The 21,820-nt window shown below is 38.6% G+C and overlaps 3 protein-coding genes across 5 annotated transcripts; all 3 read left to right on the top strand.

Annotated features, from left to right (window-relative positions):
- Nucleotides 1-8,538: 8,538 nt before the first annotated feature.
- Nucleotides 8,539-12,009, top strand: LOC307021690 (putative 2-ketogluconate reductase). 3 transcript variants are annotated; one of them, XM_079654042.1, is made up of 7 exons: nucleotides 8,539-8,798; nucleotides 9,196-9,301; nucleotides 10,100-10,475; nucleotides 10,735-10,909; nucleotides 11,020-11,198; nucleotides 11,293-11,389; nucleotides 11,530-12,009. In XM_079654042.1, exons 2-7 carry the CDS (start codon nucleotides 9,197-9,199, stop codon nucleotides 11,684-11,686), a joined length of 1,089 nt encoding a protein of 362 aa, XP_079510168.1. In that variant the 5' UTR covers nucleotides 8,539-8,798; nucleotide 9,196; the 3' UTR covers nucleotides 11,687-12,009. The 3 variants fall into 3 exon arrangements, with proteins under 3 accessions (XP_079510168.1, XP_079510166.1, XP_079510167.1); XM_079654040.1 differs by having other exon boundaries at nucleotides 8,540-8,798; nucleotides 9,172-9,301; XM_079654041.1 differs by lacking the exon at nucleotides 8,539-8,798 and having other exon boundaries at nucleotides 9,016-9,301.
- Nucleotides 12,010-12,156: 147 nt separating this feature from the next.
- LOC307021691 (putative 2-ketogluconate reductase) lies at nucleotides 12,157-16,202 on the top strand. Its single transcript, XM_079654043.1, has 6 exons — nucleotides 12,157-12,453; nucleotides 13,412-13,790; nucleotides 14,434-14,608; nucleotides 14,758-14,936; nucleotides 15,031-15,127; nucleotides 15,862-16,202. Exons 2-6 carry the CDS (start codon nucleotides 13,415-13,417, stop codon nucleotides 16,016-16,018), a joined length of 984 nt encoding a protein of 327 aa, XP_079510169.1. The 5' UTR covers nucleotides 12,157-12,453; nucleotides 13,412-13,414; the 3' UTR covers nucleotides 16,019-16,202.
- Nucleotides 16,203-16,674: 472 nt separating this feature from the next.
- Nucleotides 16,675-20,116, top strand: psmg2 (proteasome (prosome, macropain) assembly chaperone 2). The gene is made up of 7 exons (XM_079654044.1): nucleotides 16,675-16,895; nucleotides 17,796-17,967; nucleotides 18,056-18,114; nucleotides 18,341-18,459; nucleotides 18,539-18,718; nucleotides 19,487-19,607; nucleotides 19,779-20,116. The coding sequence occupies exons 1-7, from the start codon at nucleotides 16,839-16,841 to the stop codon at nucleotides 19,857-19,859; spliced, it is 789 nt and encodes a 262-aa protein (XP_079510170.1). The 5' UTR covers nucleotides 16,675-16,838; the 3' UTR covers nucleotides 19,860-20,116.
- Nucleotides 20,117-21,820: the final 1,704 nt, after the last annotated feature.

The following is a 21,820-nucleotide window of genomic DNA, read 5'->3' as shown; positions in this document are numbered from 1 at the left end:
TATTAATTATAATGTGCAGAGGTGGAAGAAGTACTCAAATCTTGTACTTAAGTAAAAGTAGAACAACCAGAGTGTAGGAATACTCTGTTACAAGTAAAAGTCCTGCATTGCAAATGTGACTCAAGATAAGTAAAAGTACAAAAGTTGTAGGCTATTAGCATCAAAATATACTTAAAGTAACAAAAGTAAAATGTACTCATTATGCACATTGGCTCATTTCACAATCATATATATTACATGTTTTGAAATACAATTATTGATGTGTTTATCAACCTGGTGAAGGTGCAGCTAGTTTTATTTATATTCTGCTGGGTAACTAAAGTCTTATTTGAGTGTTGATCATATTGTTTATCATTAATCTATATCTGCCAGTAACCAAAGGTACTACAAAAATGTAGTAAAAGTAGAATATTAACCTTACATTTCAGTGCAGTAGAACTACAAAGTACAACATAAAATGGAATTAATACTCAAGTAAAGTAAAAATGTCAAAATGGTACTTAAGTAGTAGGCCTATGAGAAAATGTACTTACTGAACACCACTGTAAATATTAATTATATTATGGTAGCAAAGAGTTAGTAAAGTTGACGTGCTTTCTAGCATTTTCCAAATATAACAGGAATAAGAACAGTTTTATATTTTATTGCAAACTGGTTTGTTTTAGCACACATTACCCCACAAACAAAGCCTAGAGCTTTCATATTTCTATTTATTGTATATGGTTTTTGTTATGTGGTATACTCTGCATTTACTTGAACATCCCCAAATGTCTTTATTACCTTTGTTCTGTAACTCAATTGCTGTCTTTATTTATTGTATCTTATTTTTTTCTAACAAAAAAGTGCACTAGATTTTTCCTGGTTTTTATCATTTCTCATTTTTATAATGCCTATATATTCATTTCCTTCACAAGGCATGAGCAATGTTAACATTGTTGTTGTTAGATATGAATAAAAAAAATACATAAAACCTCTTCAAGCAGCATTTCAAACGTTTTAAATGTAAAGCTGAATTATCTATGTTTGCAGCGGCGCATTGCAAGATTATCTTCTTCTAATTATGCAATTTACCACGTTTCTTTCCTAATGAGAGGTTCTTGCAACAGTCTTGTACTTTGCAGGAATTCAAATCATAAAGAAAAAAGTTTAAGACTTAATTAAAAATGTTTGCATTCATTTACATATCTGTTTGTTTGAGCAACAACATGGTAAAAGTATTGTATTTTTAAGCATTGCATGGTTATGGTGACAGTACCACCAGTCGTATGCTGCGGCCCAGTAAAGGTGTTCCCATGCAGGCATCTTGGGAGCCATGCATTGCCTAAGATGATTAGTGGAAGTCAAAGCCACGGGGCTTATTCAGTCGGTGTTCTAGCAAGCATTTTCTTAATGGCCTTATAAAGTACACGGCTCTGCTGAGTCACCAAACTACTGACCTCACTCATATATGAATGATTCACTGGATGCATTCAAAACTTTAACACAACAGACAAGTTATGAATATCTGAAAAGCCTTTAGACACACGCAGGCAGACATCCATTTAGCTTCAAATAGAAATGTCATGTTGCCCTTCTCAGCAATGATGAACAATCCAAATAAATAGCTTTGAATGTTTTTTAATGCCGTTAATAACTGTGCAATATATACCTGGCTGCTATATCTCAGAATTGTTACAGGATGTGTATTTTGTAAATTGTGTAATTTTTCTTTGAAATGTTGTATCTTTATTCTTTGTGTAATGCATGCTTCTTAGGTAACATTAAGCTGTCTTTGACTCTTTTCTTGCAGTCACAAATGCACATTTCCGCTCTGTGGGATGAAATAAAGGTATTTTGATTCAGATTCTGAAATAACTATAAAATCAAACCGAGCATGTCATGCTCCAATAATATACCCCTGTTGGGTATGAAAGTGATTTTCTGGGGTTCAGTTTGCCTTTCTTAAAAACAACAGGGAGATAAGAAGAAATGAGGGGGAACAGATACACAAAGTACCTCAGAAAGACTCAACCTGCCAATGTTGCAGATCATTGTTCTATATTTGTCTCAAAGTTACATATAGTCATCCTTTTAAACATGAATCAGCATCAAGTTTTCAAAGAATGTTCTGTACATAGAGTGCTATAGAATCTGGGATCATAATCAGTAACAAAAAAATTGAATACAAATAAATAACTTTATTTTGTTGATAGATTAATCGTCAAAATTGGCAGAAAATGCTGATGTCCTTTCAATTTGGCTAGGGTTAAATTTGTTCTGTTTTATATCATAATAACACTTTAGGCTTTAATTTTAAATGTACCAACCAGACGATTAATAGTTTAGTCCATACAATGATTTGCAGATTAATCAATACTGTTAATAATGGTTAGTTGCAGCCTTAGCAAACAAACAAACAAACAAACAAACACATAGCGAAAGAAATGTCAGAAAATCCATATTCAGTGATTGAACCTGCGACTCTGATCGCTTTATTACTTCAGTTTCAGAGTGAGGAATTTGAGTCATGGTAGCACTGTTTGACATTGTGATTATCCCTTGTTTCCTTTTTACCAGCAGGCCACATTATTCACACTCAACAGAAGTGAGAGGTCATCTTGAGAGTGACCCTGCGGGAGAGCCCTGAGCACTCTGGAGCTATAGCACTGCAACCTCTAATAGGTTTGCATAACATTGATGTGACTGTAGAGCCATCCCCAACTCTTCACACACAAACACACACATAAACCAGTAAGGCCTGGTCTGCCACGGCTCATAAACCAAGAAGCTTTGAACTGGATGGTCTAAATCAGCCGGCCTGTGGCTCCGTCAGGACTCTGTCATTAGGTAACAGCGGCTTTAGGGACCAGGCTAAGTATCTGGTGCTGGTTGGAGAAGCTACTGAACTGCACGGCAGAGGAGCAAACACCTCTTCTCACTGATTATCTGTTATCTAACCACACAGAGCTAACCTCATGCTGCCCTGAGGAGTGTTTTGTAGTGAGCTAAGCTCTCTGGCAAGCAACTCATGGCTGATTAATGTGATCTTATAAAGGTGTCGGAAAGTTAGACATTCAGGAGCTCTTAACAAGCAAAGAAGACTGCATTGACTTTGTCAGGGTTACTGTTACACTTCATAGTGTCAAGTTTCTACTGACTGGCAACATGACTAAACTATATCTGATCTTGAGTGGTGAGAAGTACATTTCACTTATACAAGAAGTAACAATACAGTGAAGACATTCTCTATATATACTGCATTTAAAATGTTACTTAAGTTTAAAGAAAATGCATTAAATAAACATTAAAGTGCAACATTTGTTAATATTCTGCTCAACAAGCCATTTCCCAATAATATATATTATTGCATTATAATGGTTGATGCATTATTGTGTTCATTTAGTGGGAATGCTGACACAGCATTCCTACTATCTGTTATGCTACGCACGAAATTCTTTATTATTCCGCCGGGTTATTTTGCGCCTCTTCTCCTCCCGCATTGAACATCGCAGAAACTCCGTTCAATCAAAAAGTTAAACTCGGTCGGGAATCGATTATCATTCATAACTTTCATAATTCCAGAGATACATCCCATAATTGATCACATTTTTAACATGGAAGTCAATGGAGAAACTCTTCAGACTTCAACAATCTTCATGCAACTTCAACTGCTAACTGCTCCTTCTTCAACTGCTAACTGCTCCTTCATACTTTCACTCAGAAATCTCATTCCAACTTTAAAATGTTACACATCTTTCTGACATTATTCGTGTAACACAACTTTTAAATCGGATTCTTTCTTTTAGAGATATTAAACATTGTTCAGACCTTGGTAAAGAGGCCTTCTTCAGATTTTAGAGTACGTGATCTCACAGCTAGAGTGGAGGACAGATTTAATTTTGCCTTCATATTTTCTTTTAAACCTGCCATAATTCCCAAACCCTACATTCCTGAGACATAATTTTTCATGAGAAACGTAGGAAAAATAATTAAACAAAATGCCTCTTGAGGGCATGAAGTGACAAAAACTTTCAACATGTCTCCATTAAACCCCATTGTAAGTTCAGCCTCACCTTTCCCCACCACAGCAGCCGCACACCTTTAGTTAATCTGCCAAAAAGGCCACTGTCAGACTGCCTATCTGCTACGGTTCTTCAACAAAACGTTCACATGTAAGAGGTTTATCTCTCATTCAGAACAATGGAAAACTTTGATCTCAGCACACCTCGTTAGCTCAAATATAAACACCTATGTCATGGAACACAATGATGTCATAACTCCAACTGACATGCTCAGATAATGGTTAATGGTCCTGCGCTCAACAGCTCTACGTCAATTATGGGGTGTCATCATATCTTCTTCTTTTACGGCGAGGGATGCGCATCCCTCGCCGTAAAAGACGATGTCGCTATAATTAACTCCTATATGAAAAGGTTCAAAAAGTGCTCAAACTTCACATGTGTGCTAACAGTCCAGCCGTGAAGACATCTACGGGACAGTTTTGAGATTTCTTCAAATCACGGCCCAAAACTTCACAGGTTTGGTAACGATGCAGCCATCAACGCATCTACGCGTATTATGGGATGTCATCAAATGCCGTTGGCATGGCGACAGATCATTCGCAATCAAGTTAGTTCAAAAGTTTGCAGTTCAAATATTCTGCTGCTTTTCCAAGCCTTTTTACTTTCTTTTCTTCTCTCGTCATCACACATTCAAACCCCCAGTGTTCATGTATCATTTCAATCTAAATTCTTCAATTTCTTCTTACACATTACATCTCAGCATAGCAGTTTAGCGTCAGCTTTTCAGCACAAAGCATTCCCATTAGCAATTTCTTCAGGAATTGCATTCTCTAGTTATATTAAATGTTGCAGCTGGTCATTTTTAAGCCTATGTTTTATCCTGATGGGTAGCTTGTACATTTCCCCAAGGGATCAATCAAGTTTTATCTTAACCTAATACATATACATGGTCAATTATTTGTTGAGAATATTTGTTATCATATGTATGTACCTAAAACAACTTAAGTTATTAAATAAATGGGAAAAGAAAGTAAAAAAAAAAGACCTTGAGGCTTGGGTAAATTGGAAAAGCCCTGAAGTGCAAGTAATATTTAGAAAATCATCCTACCAAAAAGCCCAGCCTACTATTTTCCAGCAAAGCAGCCTGAAGCACATAGCCTGTCTCTTAACAACAACTTAAAACTTCCAAAAATAATTATTGATAATGTAAACACCAAACATTATTATACGTTATTGTTAGTACTCATAGCTGTCAAGATACCAACTTCAAAGACTCCTGTGACATGCAATAATTGAACGGGTAGGCAGGTAGTAAAGTACTCAAGTAAATGTGCTTAGTAACTGCCAATCATTAGTAATATGATCCACTGGAAGTTGTGTTATTGACAGGCCAGGTCATCTTCTAGCAGTAAAAAAGAGAACCATGACGGCTCCACTGAGTCGACCTGTGCGTCACGAGCAGCAGACTAATGCTCCGGCTGACTGGATTACCCAGCAGGTGAATTTATTCTCAACTAGGACATTCTGAAGGATGCCTGTTGAGCTTCTTCACAACCGTTAGGCAGACAGGTGTGAACTCTCTGTTGAATTTCTGCAAGGCAACAGCACCTGCAGGAGGGGAACTCCTCGGAACATGTCAAAAAATACATCAGAGGAGGCAAATTAATTTTTAGGGGAAACCTGCACAGAAATGCACCTTTTAATTCAACACAGCAACTTATATTGCTGTCCTGCAGATGTGTGCTACCCGGTTCAGCAGTATTTGGAGAGGAAGTGTTAACACCAAAATGAAAAGAGTCAAGAAAAAGATCTAAATTATTTATAGTGGAAGCAGGGTCTGTAAAAAGCTTTATTACTTGGGGAAGTGCCAGCTATTGATTGAAAAGATTCATGACTGTGCATGATTGTAACAACATCTCTAAAACAAGTTGAATTTCCCAATTAAATACAATGCAACTTAAATTATATTTCCAAAATGATTAATTTAGCACCCCACACAAGGCTCTAACATGACGCTGTTTCTGGACAGAATTAACTATCTAATGGTTCGTGAATACAAGAAGCATCCACATGCATCATCATCCCTTTATAAAATCACTTTTGTTTGTTTCATGGCTTGACATTAGAAACGAGTTATATATAGATAATTCTTCCTGTCTTGTTTCAGTGCATTTTACTGCTGCAAGAAAATACAAGAAAGCAGATATCACACCAAAGCACTCTCACCATTTATACATCCTGCAAAGTCACGTGCATTGTTTTATTTTTATCTGCTCAGAAGAGGCAGAGTGAAAATCAACGACTACCTGCCTTCAAAGAGCTCTGCAGCGACAATAAGCTGAGTAATGATGAGGCTGCTGACTCACGTGAGCAGGTCCCTCTGTGATGTGATGTGATAGCTGTGACACCACAGGTATACCTCCTCACCTGAGACCATGACATGCAACACAATTCATTCTGAGTCGAGTGTTCATTATCAGTCGTGGTAATAATTGAAAGATGAAATGTGTCATGCATCAGCTTAAAATACAAAACAACCTGCTCTTTGACCTCTAGATGGGAAATGGATTGTTCTGCCATGTTTGCTTATTGATCAGAGAAGAGCGTTGTCAACAATATCCAAAAAGCTGAATCATTAATTGCATTTTGTGCTACGCGAGTCAGCACTTTGCTAAAAGGTGCACCTGCTTTCAAACATGGCGGCAGACCAAACCGGAACTTGTCTGGCAATCTGAACTGGCCTTATGAAAGTTTGAATGACTCTGGTCAGGATAGATAAAAGAGGGGAAGGTTTGGGAGAGAGCCAGGAGGAAGAAGGTTGAGGGAGGTGTAGGAGAGCGAAGATGTAGAGTGACAGACAAATGGAGGAGTATGAAGACAGGGGGAGGGGGGTGAGGAGCAGCAGGAAGGAGAAGAGGAGAAGATACGTTCAGGTGAGGACATTACATAAGAGTGAGAGCAGGTAAGCTGCTGATGTGCACCTTCCCTGGTGCTCTGGCTTGGTGTCAATCACTTCTCAGCTAACTCCTCTTCACCAACCGTTGTATTCGGCATTTTAAAAGCTAATGAGAGTTGACTTTGTGACTGCGCAGAGTCTAAGATCTACACCATTGAGCTCATTGATCAAAAATATGTAACAATAGATTGCAGGAGTGAATGCATGCAACTAAAATAAATTAAGCATTCATGTTCAAATTGTTGCATTAAATTGCATATACTTGTGGTATATTTACTACATATGTTTGCCTATTCAGGCCTGTAAACCCCTTCTGGTGAAACAGCATGAATTCAGACTCATATTATCCACATAGGGCCCTTATGAGCACACATTTAAATACTATAATGGGTCACATCACAACTCAAAAAGGTTTGCCTGCTGATTCTTTGTCTATGGTCCTATAATTGGGAATAATTTGTGGGAGCTGGGGTCATCAACCCCACTCAAAAGAAGCAGCAATAGTGCAGGCATATGGCGCTGCAGGCAACTAATGAATACCTCCGGAATCCATTCAACCACATGTGAAGCCACCATGCTGCCACCTGGCTGCAACACAGACACACGTTAATGTGTTACTGCCACCTAGTGGTTAGATGTTCAAAGAACATGTATAACTTTAAATAGGTCAAATATATTTAAAAGTGTTGATGAAATTAGGTGAGATAATTGTAATCATTGCAATTATCTAGATACCTTATCAGCAGCAGCCCGCACAACCCCCACATATAAGGGATGCTGTGGTTTCTCTATAAAGTACGTATGTAATGTATTTCCTTACTGTTAAGAACGTGCACTATACTGGTTTTAAAAGAGCTGCAGGCACATATATGATTTCTTATTTGTGGTTGGGTAACTGTTTGCTGCACTGTGGCTCATTGAGCTGGATGATCTCGCTTAACGCAAACCCAAGCAGCAGTTGTGTCGTTGATTCACAAACAATTTCAGCAAAACGTTTACATTTACTTGTATTGCTTTTATGGACATTTTTTATGTTATTTCAAGCACATCTGCTTGTTATGACCCTGCGTCGTACTCTCAAAGTTCTGTTTTTGTTATAATTTGCATTTATATCACAATTACTTGTATTTTACACCCTTTCTTTTATAATGTACAAATCTCACATTTTCTTACATTATATTTCCATATTCTGTTAATGCTGGAATCCATACTTTTTGCAGATTCTTGTACATACATTTAGTTGGTTAACTAACGGTTTGCACGTACTAACTAAACCAAATGTACTTCTGTTTTTTTTCATTTAATATTTGCTGCTACAGTTGCTTAATTTGCCCTTGCAGATAATTAATTTCCTCAAGTCAAATAAGAGTTTTTTTGGTGTGTGTGTGTGTGTGTGTGTGTGTGTGTGTGTGTGTGTGTGTGTGTGTGTGTGTGTGTGTGTGTGTGTGTGTGTGTGTGTGTGTGTGTGTGTGTGTGAGAGGTTGGGTGGCGGGGTAAAGCAGATCCAATAAGAGGAGATCTGACTGGAAAAGTTTACTTTAGTGTGTCCTGTCTCTTTAAGGGTGGTGGGGGTGTTAGTCTCTGTGCTCAGTGTTGTGTATTCACCAGCCTGAAGCTCCTGCCTGCCACTCTTTGTGCTTAAAATACTTACTCTCTCTATGCTACTGGCTGTAGACGGCTATCTGTGCTGCTTTCATATCAGCTTCATAAGTTTGAAATCTTCAGTTAAATCAAATGGGAAATTGGACACTATCCAAGTCAATCAATCAAAGTAGATAAATGTCTTCCTGCAGTTTAACCTCAGTTTAACTGAGTTGCGAAACAGTTCAGAAAAACTGGAGGTGAGGACTGAACTTAAGTACATGTTGATGCCATTTAAAACATTCACACATCAAATATTTTTGTATAATTTCAAGCATTTCCTTTCTGAGAGCCCATATGTTTATTTGAGATTGTGCAGTTGACCCACAGGTTAATCATTTATTGAAAGCACTTTGACCTACTGTACACTTTAACTGCAAGCACCTCTTTTCATACATGACACTTGTAGAGTTTCCATTCCTGTGTGCCATTCCTGTGTTCCATGTTATATCTGTTGAGGATTATTTTATGGATTGCGTCTTGTAACCAGGTCCTCCATCTTTAAAGATAATCATCAATCCTGTGTTTCATAATCTTCAAAGATAATCATCAATCCTGTGTTACATTATCCAGCTCTGTGATTTACTCGCCATCCAGAATGCAAAGTGTCTGTGTGAGGAGACTGTGGGGATCAGCACAAGTGTCCCGGCTTCTTAAAGTAACAAACATAAACAGATCTGTGCGGCAACTGCAACACAAAAAGGTATTGTCATTTCCAATTTACATTTTTGGTATGAGCAGATGTCATTGTTAAAGTGCTCATAATAGTAGAATGTTATCTTTGATGCAGACTTCTGGGAGTTTGAAAGATTTGGGCGTTTGGCAGAAAAGGCCTAAACCTAAAGTGAATTGCATTGTAAATAAATGTATGAGTGTTTCTCGAGCTTGATCGTTAATTAACACTGATTTACTTCAGTCTATCTATAACCCTGTGTTTTACATTGATGTACAAACAACACATTGATGTAATGCTTCTCTATATATCTACACTATCGGAAAACATTGATATACAAAACTGACTTAAGACAAATAATTTGCCCTGTAGGCTACCCCTTGTATGATCTTTTAGTTACATTATTCAATCATTGATTAGTACATTCAACAAAAGCATTTACTTCAAAATAAAAATAAATGTATTTGTTTTTTCTCAAAATACATTTAGTTTCTGTTCCTTTCCCCCTGAGCAGCAGGAATCATTGTCTTGTCCATGAACTCGTCTTTGCTTCATAAATGAGTGAAAATTTATCAAACTAAACTGGGAGTTGTGTGAAGGTTTGGTGACTCATTCTCAGATGTGAGGACTTATTACGTTTAATGTTATACTGAAGCTCTGCTCCCAGGACACTGATTAACTAAATGCATGAGTTTGATGAATTATTCTCAGCCTGCCTCCTTTTTACTTTGTCAGCTTGTAATTGATTTATTGCACTTTGCGAGTTGTCATACTTTATAATTGAGTTTCTTCTGTTCTCTTTATTTATCCATGGTTTCATCCTTCCAGGTAATGGAGGACAACAAGCCATGGGCTCTGATCTCAGAGCCTGGCAAAGAAGGTTTCATTGAAGACTTAACCAACATAAGAAAACACTTCCAGATCCTCTGCTACAAAGACTTCCTTCAAAACCCTCAGCTGCACGGCCCTAAAATCCAGGCCATGTTAGTCTGGGGCAAAACCCCCCCAACCGATCCCTTGACTCTCCGGTCTCTTCCCTCGCTGAAGGTGGTCGCTAACGGAGGAGTGGGCATCGACCACCTGGACGTGCCGTACATCAACAGTCTGGGGGTGAAGGTGACCAACACGCCCGGGGTGGTGAGCGACGCCACGGCAGACATGGCCATGGGTCTGCTCCTGGCATCGGCACGCAAGATCGTTCAAGGCGAGTCAAGTTTTCATTTAAATAGACCAATATACTGGACGGACGTCATTGTTCTAAGTTTACTGCCGTCAACTTTAATTGTATACAATGAAGCAATGTTGGTTCTATTTCAGGATACATGTTTTTTATACTTATAATGCGCTGTTATACAAACAAAAATAATTCAGATTCTGAAGAACAATTCTCAATGTGGCATTGGTTAAAAAAAAAAAAATCAGAACCTTCATCTCATCTAATGTAATGTCCTATCTTCCTGTAGGTCACCAAATAGCTGTTGACCCCAACAAAACCTATCATAAACCACAAAGCCTGATGGGAGTTGAAGTCACAGGGTCGACTATGGGCATTATAGGAATGGGACACATCGGCTGCAGAATCGCTCAAAGAGGCAAAGGATTTGACATGAAGATCCTGTACCACAACAGGACCAGGAGGTCGTAATTTTCTAATGTTATTTGTTACTTATTCACCTCTATAACCAGATATTTAAAAGCCATGAGTGAAGGGAGACAGTGATGGTGTGCTTCATGTTTTCTCTGTTCAGGAGTGTTGAGGAAGAGCAGGCGGTGGGTGCTACTTATTGTGAGAAAATGGATGACCTGCTGAAAGAGTCGGACTTCGTGGTGCTGGCGGTCCACCTGAGCCCTGAGACCACCGGCCTGATCAGCACCAGAGAGCTGAACCTCATGAAACCCACAGCAACACTGGTCAACATCAGCAGAGGTGAGGAGGATGTCCAGACGTCACTAGTCTTTGTTGAAGAGTTACAAATGTTACTGAACTCTGAAACACTAATGGTGGACTCTCTGTGCCTCAGGTCGGGTTGTGGATCAGGACGCTCTGGTCAAAGCTCTGCAGTCGGAGACTATTCTCGCGGCGGCGTTAGACGTGACTTACCCTGAACCGCTGCCAAGGTCTCATCACACTCCTCAACCAGAATCACAAATTACATTCATTATCTTTGACTTGTATTTGTACAAAACACACTCTTGTTTAGTTCACAGTAAACTCCTTTCTGGCCCATAACAACTCCTCGTCTTCATCTTGTTTTCAGGGATCATCCTCTGCTGGGTCTCCCTAACATTCTGATCACCCCCCACGTTGGCACCGACACTCTCTCCACCAGCAGAAAGATGGTGCAGAGGATGGTAGAAAATGCTGTGGCTGTACTGAAAGGCCAATCTATTCCCAATGAAGTCAAACCTAAATGAAGTCACTATGGTTGACTCATGTTTCCGAGGTTAGGAGGGTTTCACTGTTGCAAGAGGAAGTACATATGTTAGTTTTAACCCGTCGATTGTTCTTTCTAATGACCTGCCATAGTAAATGTCATTGAGACTTTTTAATGTCACATTAACATAACTACAGTATCATGCTTAATATCACTTTTATGTAAACCAATGTTGGAAATGAAATAACATGATGATTTTAACGTTTAAATTGATCCTTACCAGTTTGTTTTAAATGAATTACAGTAACATTTGTACATGCTGCAATACTTTAAAAAAAGATAAAAAAGCTTCCTCCAATGTTGCACCTTGTTCACTTGAACCCTTAACTTCCATCCTCTTCTGCCTTGAGGAACCCAAAGAACTAAGAAACAGGTTGAAAAGGTGATTCTTCACTCTAAAACTAATGTATAGTGAAATAAACTTACTGTCATAAAAGAAAGATAAGTGTATGCATATTGCTGGCATTAGACCAGTTCTTACTTGTGCTTGTAATACAATTAAACCAACATTTAATTTAATTGTTCATAATTGATTATAATCTTTAATAGATAAAATAACCACAACAAGTAGTGATAGTAAGTAGTATTTTAATCTAATGAAGTAGAAAATATAAGACAGTAGGACGAGGAGTAACCAAGGATTAGTGGTTGTGTTGTAAAATAAAAGAAGCTCTTATTTTGAAATCCTTCCCATGTCCTAAGAAGTACTTCCTGGTTCAAGATCAGAAAACAAGGAAATAGAATCACGTATGTTGTTATAGTGCTAACTTTCTTTCTCATGAATTATATGTGATGTTTGGATGTGTCCCTTTATATCTGATAACGGTTTAGTAATCTGTATAATAACTAGAGGCCTTCCTCTTAAGAAACGGATGTGGAGTAGTCAGTAGATATTATAAATATACTGTGATTTCATGTAGATAGAGCCAGGCTTGTTACTTCACTTTCATTTACCTTACAAACATGAGAACAGTGTTGGAAGAAATACTAATGTATATGTATGTAAAAGCATTTCAATGTTGTAATTTGTTAATGTAATTTAGTCATTAATTATTCTGTTAAGCTTAATAGTAGTGCACTGCATCATATCATATGTTATTTATGTAAAATATAACTGTCAAACAAATATAGTGAAATACAAAGTACTATATTTCATAAATTGGTATAATGTGTATGTCAAAATGTAACTTTTTAGTACTTGAGTACATTTATTTTGTTACTTTCCAATAAAAAGTAAACTATAGATATTTCCCCAAATGTGTTTGATGTGTTTTCGTGTAAACAGTGCTTACAGTTATACACAGGGGTCAGGGGAACCACGGGCCGTGTATACTACCTTTGTCCACCTTTTTTTGTGTTTTTTTAATACTTCTTATCTGTTTATTTAATACCAGTAATAGAAAAGCAACGGTATTAGAAGGCTGCTTTTATTTGTATTTTGTAATCAACGGTTTCCTGAACAAACATTACCACCAAATTATTTCCATAGATAACTTGTGCCTTTGCGGCTACTCGTACAGATATCCTCCCTGTCCTCAATATTTATAATGATCTCCAACTCCCGTTTTTCTTTCACATGGAGGGTATTTTTTACTAAGCCGTTAAAAATCTGTAGATAGTAGGTTCTTTTTTCATGTGAGTTGTCAAAATGTGTAACTGGGTTTTCTTCCATTCTCTTTATTTATCCATGGTTTCATACTTCCAGGTAATGGAGGACGACAAGCCATGGGCTCTGGTCTCAGGGGCGGTAGAACATGGTTTATATGAAGACTTAACGCCCATAATGAAACAACACTTCCAGATCCTCTGCTACAAAGACTTCCTTCAAAACCCTCAGCTGCACGGCCCTAAAATCCAGGCCGTGTTGGTGTGGGACAACATCCCTCCAACCGATCCCTTGACTCTCCGGTCTCTTCCCTCGCTGAAGGTGGTCGCTAATGGAGGAGTGGGCATCGACCACCTGGACGTGCCGTACATCAACAGTCTGGGGGTGAAGGTGACCAACACGCCCGGGGTGGTGAGCGACGCCACGGCAGACATGGCCATGGGTCTGCTCCTGGCATCGGCACGCAAGATCGTTCAAGGCGAGTCAAGTTTGAATTTATATAGACCAAAGTGATAAATGGTTACTTTAAAAAAAAAAGTGCTGTACAATAATCACTAGTTCAAAGGTTAATTGAGTCCATATAATGAAATAGCTAAGACTTACATAGTTCTCAGACCATGTTTGACTAAACTAAACCTTAAAATGCGAGGAGAAGCAGAAGGTCTTTAATTAGGCCTGCAACAAAACAACATATGGATGAGGTGATAGATGTTGTGCATCAGGGACTACAACGTAACGGACAGAATCCCCATTGTTCCATGTTTACTGTCAGCAACTATGGTGTGATGGGTTTATCCAATTTTATGAAATGAAGCAATGTGGTTCCTTGACAAAAAATAACAAACACTATTAAGTGATTTCTTCTAGTATATTGTCACTTTCATCCCAGAGAATAGCCACCTTTTTTCTCGTAAATCTACAACTTTTAGCTTTGAAATTTGAATGTTTTCCTCCAAGCATTACCCTGTATGTAAATTTCATTATACCTACAATGGCCCTAATGAGCTGTCGGACAGACAAGATGAATTCAAGTTTGGGAAACGTCTCAAAAATGTGCAAAGGCTGATATTATTACAAAACAAACTGAGGATTTTCTAATGTAATGTTCTGTTTTCCTGTAGGTCACCAAATATCTGTTGACCCCAACACCACCAATCATAAACCACAAAGCCTGATGGGAGTTGAAGTCACAGGGTCGACTATGGGGATTATAGGAATGGGACACATCGGCTGCAGAATCGCTCAAAGAGGCAAAGGATTTGACATGAAGATCCTGTACCACAACAGGACCAGGAGGTCATAATTGTCTAATGCCATTAATAAAAATGCTTCAATTTGCTTTTTTCTGTAAAGCACTTCTGTACTCACCTCTATAACCAGATATTTAAAAGCCATGAATGAAAGGAGACAGTGTTAATGGTGTGCTTCATGTTTTCTCTGTTCAGGAGTGTTGAGGAAGAGCAGGCGGTGGGTGCTACTTATTGTGAGAAAATGGATGACCTGCTGAAAGAGTCGGACTTCGTGGTGCTGGCGGTCAACCTGAGCCCTGAGACCACCGGCCTGATCAGCACCAGAGAGCTGAACCTCATGAAACCCACAGGAACACTGGTCAACATCAGCAGAGGTCAGGAGGATGTCCAGATGTCACTAGTCTTTGTTGAAGAGTTACAAATCTTACTGAACTCTGAAACACTAATGGTGGACTCTCTGTGCCTCAGGTCGGGTTGTGGATCAGGACGCTCTGGTCAAAGCTCTGCAGTCGGAGACTATTCTCGCGGCGGCGTTAGACGTGACTTACCCTGAACCGCTGCCAAGGTCTCATCACACTCCTCTACCAGAGTCACAATTTACATTCATTATCTTTGAGTTGATATTTGTACAACATACTCCTGCTTGGTTCACAGTACACAAAGGAGTTTCAAAACTACAGTCCTTCTTTGTATCAATATGACTGTGGATTTGACTTTACTGAGTCAACTCCCAGTTAAAGTTACAAAGCGTCGTTCTAAACAAATAGAAATGAACCTTGTCAAAAGATCACAGTATGTACTGACACAAAATGCACTCAGGGCCCTCAGCATCATACAAACAGTAAAAAGTTAATTTAGGTTTGCAAAATAAAAAAATGTGGGTCATCACAATTTTGACTAAATAAATATGGAATAAACACATGAAGAAAGACCACAATAGAGTTTTGAGCTGATTGAAAGATGTTACCAGTAGAAAATTGCACTTTAAAAAGTAACTACCATGTTTTTTTCATTGGTACCTTTTGTGCTCAATGTTCAATATATTCAATAACAGAATGTTTAAAATGATTTTTTTTTTTAAAAACATGTTTAATTCAGAGTATTTTATTTATCAAAATCTTGATATTTAACAGTGTTATCCCATATTACCCTGCAGCCCAGTGTTTCTAAGCGTGATTAAGGTCATTGTTTTTTTGCCCTATTTAGTAACAGTAAAAAGATGGAGAATTTCACATTTACCAACACTCCTCAAACTCCTTGCTGGCTCCTAACAACTCCTCGTCTTCCTCTTGTTTTCAGGGATCATCCTCTGCTGGGTCTCCCTAACGTTCTGATCACCCCCCATGTTGGCACCGACACTCTCTCCACCAGCAGAAAGATAGTGCAGAGGATGGTAGAAAATGCTGTGGCTGTACTGAAAGGCCAATCTATTCCCAATGAAGTCAAACCAAAATGAAGTGCCTCATCTTCATGTGGTTAGATGTGTTTTACTATGTAGTTAGTTCATTGTTACTTGTTGATCTTTCTATGTAATTATCTGCCATAGTTACTGTTATTAAGACTTGAAGAAAATAATAACATCTCCTAACATGAAACACTAACGTTACAATTACCATAGAATAAATAATATATCATGATAACTCATCTTTTGTTTATTATTTGCAGCGATAATTATTGTCTCATTATTTGAAAACCATGGGTGCTTACGTAATAGTTTATTTCATTTAATTCATTACATTATGTTATGGTTACTTTAATCTAAAAATTGAATGTTTTGACTACATTATTTGTGTGTATATATTTTGACTTTTTCACATTTAAAATAGAAATTGCTTTAAATATAATGTATTCTAATAAGCAAACAAGTTGTCGTAGCCTATATACATGTTAATGTTAACAACGGGAGTTGCAGATCTCTACTACGGACGAAATCTTTGCAGCGGTTAACCGTAAATATGCCTTTTTACATTAGAAACAATATGTCAAATATAAGTCCTAAAGGGGCGTGCTACGTGAACAAAAAAGATAGAGACAGTTGGAAGGGACCTTTAATAAATATTTGTCTCAAAATAAACTTCAAAGATACATTTTAATCAGGCACCCACAGGTGGGTACTAAAAATGCCTAATCATCAGCAAGCGACTGCGAGCGAGAAGGTCCTCACAGGCAGGAATGAAAATAGAAGTGAAAGCTGCTTCGAAAAAGTCATTTTTAGATAATATAATAACATTTAAATCTAGTTCCTCAGTATCGCTTGAGCTCTGATAAACGGCATCATGTTTATCTCTTCAGAAAACTCTCCGCCCTGCTTCAAAGATTTCACCCTCGTCATGGTGAGCGACACAACAATGTGCTAATGTTGGATAAAGTGTGTTTTATTACTAATATACCAGCACGGTCTCATTTAGTTTGCTGTATGGAAGCTAATGGCAACAGAGTATAAGTACGTGTCATTATTGTTTAAATAAATAGTCTGAAATCACAGATGAGCATCATTCCAGGAAGTAGTCCCATCCTTTATAAAAGTAAAAGAGCCTTTCCGCAAAGGTGATTACAAATATATTGTAACGATAATCAATATTAGGAAAACCTTCCTCAAAATAAGTTTGCGATTGTTTAGGTTCATTATGTTGCAATACTTACGAAACGTTTTGAATTTTAATGAATTGCAGCATATTTTTAATCACTAGGCTAAGTTTTTATCCTAATGTAACTATTTTACTGGAGCTAAAGAAGCTTCATAAATGCCACATTGTTATTCACTTACAAATTTAAGTCCTGCATAGTAAAAGTGATATTATCAAAAGTAAAAGTATTCAATGCGTTTGACTGTTATACTATTATAGTGTAAAGATACGTTTTATGATTACTATACTCATGAACTCTCATTTACTTATTACCATTTACATGATAAATGTAGGGCTGCAATTTATTATAATCAACAGCTGATTCACCTGATTATTGTTGTTAATTATTTGATTCATTCCTTGGTTTGAATAATGTCAGAAAATAGCACCAAATGCCCGTCATCCAGAGCCCAGGGTTTTTATTTCAGGCATTAAAACAAGTCAATTCACTTTTATTTAAGAACAGGATAAGCTGCAAATCCTCGCAGATGAGAGTCTGGAACCATGAAGGCAGCAGCATTGTAGCAGAGACTGAAACAATGAATACATTATTAAAATAGTTTGTAATTGTTATTTGTTGCTTATCCCCCCCCCCCCCCCCCCCAGCCAGCAGTGGCTGTTGGTAATGTGGGCCAGCTGTCTGTGGACCTCATCGTGTCGACGCTCAATATGAGCAGAGTGGGCTACATGCACACGGACTGCCTCATCCCCATGACGGGAAACAACCCGTACGCCACCTCCAACGAGAACGCTGAGGAGCTGCACACTCCTGCGGAAGGTACCATCTAAGTAAATGTGCAAATGTCACCTTAATAATTTTTTATTTGACCACACAAATAATCTGTCAACCTGTTTCTCATCAACAGTTTACATGGCAGCAGAACTGAAGCTGGCCGTTCTTCAAATCCGGGCACCAATCATCCAGGTAAAACCAGTCTGTTGCATCAGCATGAGTTGATTTACATTTTCTTATGAACCAAATAAGTGTTTTTTTTTAAGGTGGAGAACTAACTTTTTGATTGATTAACTAACATACGTTTTAAGAGAGCATAAATGACATCTTTCCTTATGATGTAGTTTGTGTTCCCACAGACCGATCGTTTAATTTGCTCTATTGTTTTTGTTACTTTAACTCCTGTTTTTAATTGCAGTCAAAATCCAAAAAGTTCCGTCAGCTGCTCGTCTCTTGGATCAAATCCAGCGGGTTCTCCAGGGCCGTCGTCCTGTCCAGCAGTCAGGCCTACCAGAGGGACGACCAGCAGATGAAAGGGTACCTAAACACACACTGCACATCATCGCTGCATCCCTGTGCTGTTAACATCTGGACTAACAGATCTGTGTCCGTGCAGCATTCCTCTGAGGTACCTGCTCACTCCGTCCCTGCTGAAGGACAGCGAGGACGCCTTGAAGGAGCTCAGCTGGAGGGAGATGGAGCGAGTGTCGGCCTACCTGGGTCTGACGGACGCCAACACGGAGCCTCGCCTCTACGTCCCCGGAGGAGGCATAACTAAAGGACTCTACACAGACAGGTACAGAGAGAGAGCGAGAGCGAGAGCGATGTCTGCCTGCTGGCTACGTCATGCACACCTCAAGTCATGATTCATCTTGAGTGACACAAGGAAAACATTTAACTGGATTATTTTTGTGAATTTCTTAAGTGAAATGTAATTTTATTTATCTAAGTTTAGGAAGTAAAAACAGCGTTGTGAATTCCTTTTGTTACAGCAACAAAAACTAAACTTTGAGAAGTATTAAATTCCTATCTAATTTCTTTATTTCATCTTAGTCTGGTGTCCTTCTGGGCATTTTTAGATTCATCTAAGTCAATAACAATATTACATTAACTATTGTAGTACACTAGTTTTAGTCGATGAAAATGCCTTTCATCAGATTATTTTGAGCATTTCATTCAATCCAATCTATCCAAAATATCTCCTTGTTTCTGTCTCCTCCTGACCCCTGTTGTTATTTTTAACTTTAACTTAAGACCTCCTGACCTTTTGAGATGGTTACGAAGCATTTATAATGTACTCGTTAAATGCAGTGCTTATTATACATCAGCGCAGGTTGAATGACCATTAAAACAAGTCATAGTCTTTTGCTCAATTATGACTATAAAGAAGTTTACCTTAAGCAAAATTGCAACATAAAATAACTCAAGCTCTTATCTTGATCATGATAATATCAAAACACTCTTTCTCTACCTCTATATATTGTTGAAATCCAGCACACTGAAACAGCCCAGGAACAGGTTTTGATCGAGGGTGTTTGAAATGTTTCTTCCTCTGGGGGTTCAGCTGTGCAGAGGACGTCCCGCTGGCTGTGCTGATTCTCTTCTGCTCGGAGGGAGACAACATCCCAGACGCCTTCACGCTCGTCAACCACCTCAACGACTGGCTTCACCTGCTGGACGACCCTGTGAGTCACAAGCCTGCCACCAATACTATTTAGTTTGTAAAAGAAAATAGACTTGCAGAGAAATGAAACTAGCCTAAGAAGTACTAACATGCTTAGTGTAATTTAAACTAACTACATTCTGTAATGTGTGATTTAAGATAACAACTTTCTAATTATGGTTTCACATTTCAGAGCCAGAAGCCCAACAAATGGAAGATCCCAACATCCTGGAATCTTCTTTTTGGCAGCGGTATCCCTCCAGCACTCTTTTAAACTTATAATTAGCTTCTGGGAAAAGCAGCAAAATCTCATATCCGTGTTTTATAATGAGTTTACCTGGTCTGTACTTCAAACATCACGAAAGCCCTCACACTTGCCAACAGCTTCCTTTTTTATTTTGATGATAATCTTTTAGGTGCATAAACAATACGTCATGTACAGGAACTGACCTAAATGAGCACTTCTGGTATATTAATTCATTGTTTTGCAGCATTTGAATGTGATTTTCAAATAAAATATTGGGACACGAACACTGTAGAGGTTTCTCAATACTTGAATTTCCCCTCCTCGACTCCTCGACCGAGCATCGAGGAGGCTCTCTGGAGGAGCTCTAACCGAGGAGACACTGATGGTTCCTCCACGGATGCATTTCTGGGAACAGTGGAGGCGTTACGCACGGGCGGACTTATCTCAGCCAATGACAGCTCTGCATGCATCCCCTGGATACTATTTATTAACTGCTTTCATCGCGACGCGATGTTTACAGTGAGAACAGCTGTGAGGTCCGTGCAGAAAGCAGAGCAGTGTGTATAATAAAGATCACTCAGTATAACAGGCCTACTCTCTTTATTTGCTGTAGTTTAGTAGATATCTACAAACAAAGAGTCGATATTTTTCTAAGACCATTTAGTGCTTCATATAATAAAATACACAACGGCTGCAGCCTGATTATATGCTTTGGGGCTGTAGGAGTGTGTGGTACAGTGTGTAGGTGTGTGTGTGTTGTACAGTGCGTAGATGCGGCGGACAGACGGGTCTCAGTTGGTTTGGTGTCCTCTGCTTACTTTTAATACTTGTAAATACAACTTTTGGCCCGTAATTTAAATTCCCCATTTCAGCGACCAGAGAGGGGGGGGGGGAGATTCTGAATTTGTATTTATATAAATATATGTGTGTGTGTATATGTCCGCATCTGTAGCCTGTTATTGTCTCATATGTCTCACTGTCAATGAATTCAAAGTAAATATATAAGTGGGCCTGAACACATCTGTCCATCAGACAGAGGGCTGCTGTGCCTCCTGTCATCATTAATGGACGTCTCTTTAAAATGACTGCTCACAGGAGAGGAGTTCTCATTTCTCTAACCGCCTGCTGCTTCCACTCCTCGGTCCTCCATTCGCATCTCCTGTGGGCGGGACTAAGTATCGAGGATAGGAGTCGAGGAGGGGAAATTAGAGTATTGAGAAACCTCTCGTGTGATTTCTGTGAAACGATGAAGACTGATTGTGTTTCTCTCACCGGACCCCGCCTCCGCCCGTGTTTCTGAAAGTGGTTGGCCACGTGCCACGCTGTATTCCTGGTAGTCCCGCCTCTCTGTAACCTGATCCCTTCCTACAAACAATTACGACTACTTGTGGTGAAGAGAAACGCACTTAATCATATTTTGATCTTGTCGAGCTGTTTAGTCCAATTTGTGGTTTTGTTCTCATTGTTTTTGGTGGTTTATGTGTAGGACTGCCCGTGGGAAAGGAATGTCCCGACAGCATTTTTTGAGAGGAAACCATTAACTGAATGTTGGCATCTGAGAAAGGGACTCGAAAATGCTGCTTCCTGTACAATTACATTTCAAATATAACTTAATTTTTAGCATCAAAAAGGTTCTTAAGGGTGATAAGGTTTATATTTTCTGTCCTACAATTATTTCTAGAGGAATAGTTTGACAGGAATAATGAGTTATTCCCTCTCTGGGAGACAATTACAGTAAATGGGAATATTTATACCACTTTCTTAATTAGTTACCATGGCAAGAAATGCACTTTCTAATCAAATCCAAAATAAAATGTGTTCATTTACTTATCTGAATAATTTTACCTCACTTCTCTGGCTTTAGCCTCATTGAACAGACACATGTTAGCATTTCATACATTTTCTATTAAATTATTCTCAAAATATTGCTGTTATGTAAAAAAAAAAGGGGATCATTTAAAGGTAACAAGAAAAGAGCAAAAGGCCGG

This window comes from Notothenia rossii (genome assembly GCF_949606895.1).
Source record: "Notothenia rossii genome assembly, chromosome: 10".
In the NCBI taxonomy this organism is placed as follows: domain Eukaryota; kingdom Metazoa; phylum Chordata; class Actinopteri; order Perciformes; family Nototheniidae; genus Notothenia; species Notothenia rossii.
Note: the sequence above shows the minus strand (reverse complement) of the source record. Positions and strands in the feature narration are given on the sequence as shown.

Bases quoted from the DNA above. Each gene is read 5' to 3' on its own strand.
- LOC307021690 (XM_079654042.1), top strand. From the start codon at position 9,197: ATGCAAAGTGTCTGTGTGAGGAGACTGTGGGGATCAGCACAAGTGTCC. The intron at 10,476-10,734 runs GCGAGTCAAGTT...ATCTTCCTGTAG, and splicing joins GGCACGCAAGATCGTTCAAG to GTCACCAAATAGCTGTTGAC. The intron at 11,199-11,292 runs GTGAGGAGGATG...TCTGTGCCTCAG, and splicing joins ACTGGTCAACATCAGCAGAG to GTCGGGTTGTGGATCAGGAC.
- LOC307021691 (XM_079654043.1), top strand. From the start codon at position 13,415: ATGGAGGACGACAAGCCATGGGCTCTGGTCTCAGGGGCGGTAGAACAT. The intron at 14,609-14,757 runs GTCATAATTGTC...TTCTCTGTTCAG, and splicing joins TACCACAACAGGACCAGGAG to GAGTGTTGAGGAAGAGCAGG. The intron at 15,128-15,861 runs GTCTCATCACAC...TCTTGTTTTCAG, and splicing joins TACCCTGAACCGCTGCCAAG to GGATCATCCTCTGCTGGGTC.
- psmg2 (XM_079654044.1), top strand. From the start codon at position 16,839: ATGTTTATCTCTTCAGAAAACTCTCCGCCCTGCTTCAAAGATTTCACC. The intron at 17,968-18,055 runs GTACCATCTAAG...TCTCATCAACAG, and splicing joins GCTGCACACTCCTGCGGAAG to TTTACATGGCAGCAGAACTG. The intron at 18,115-18,340 runs GTAAAACCAGTC...TTTTAATTGCAG, and splicing joins TCCGGGCACCAATCATCCAG to TCAAAATCCAAAAAGTTCCG.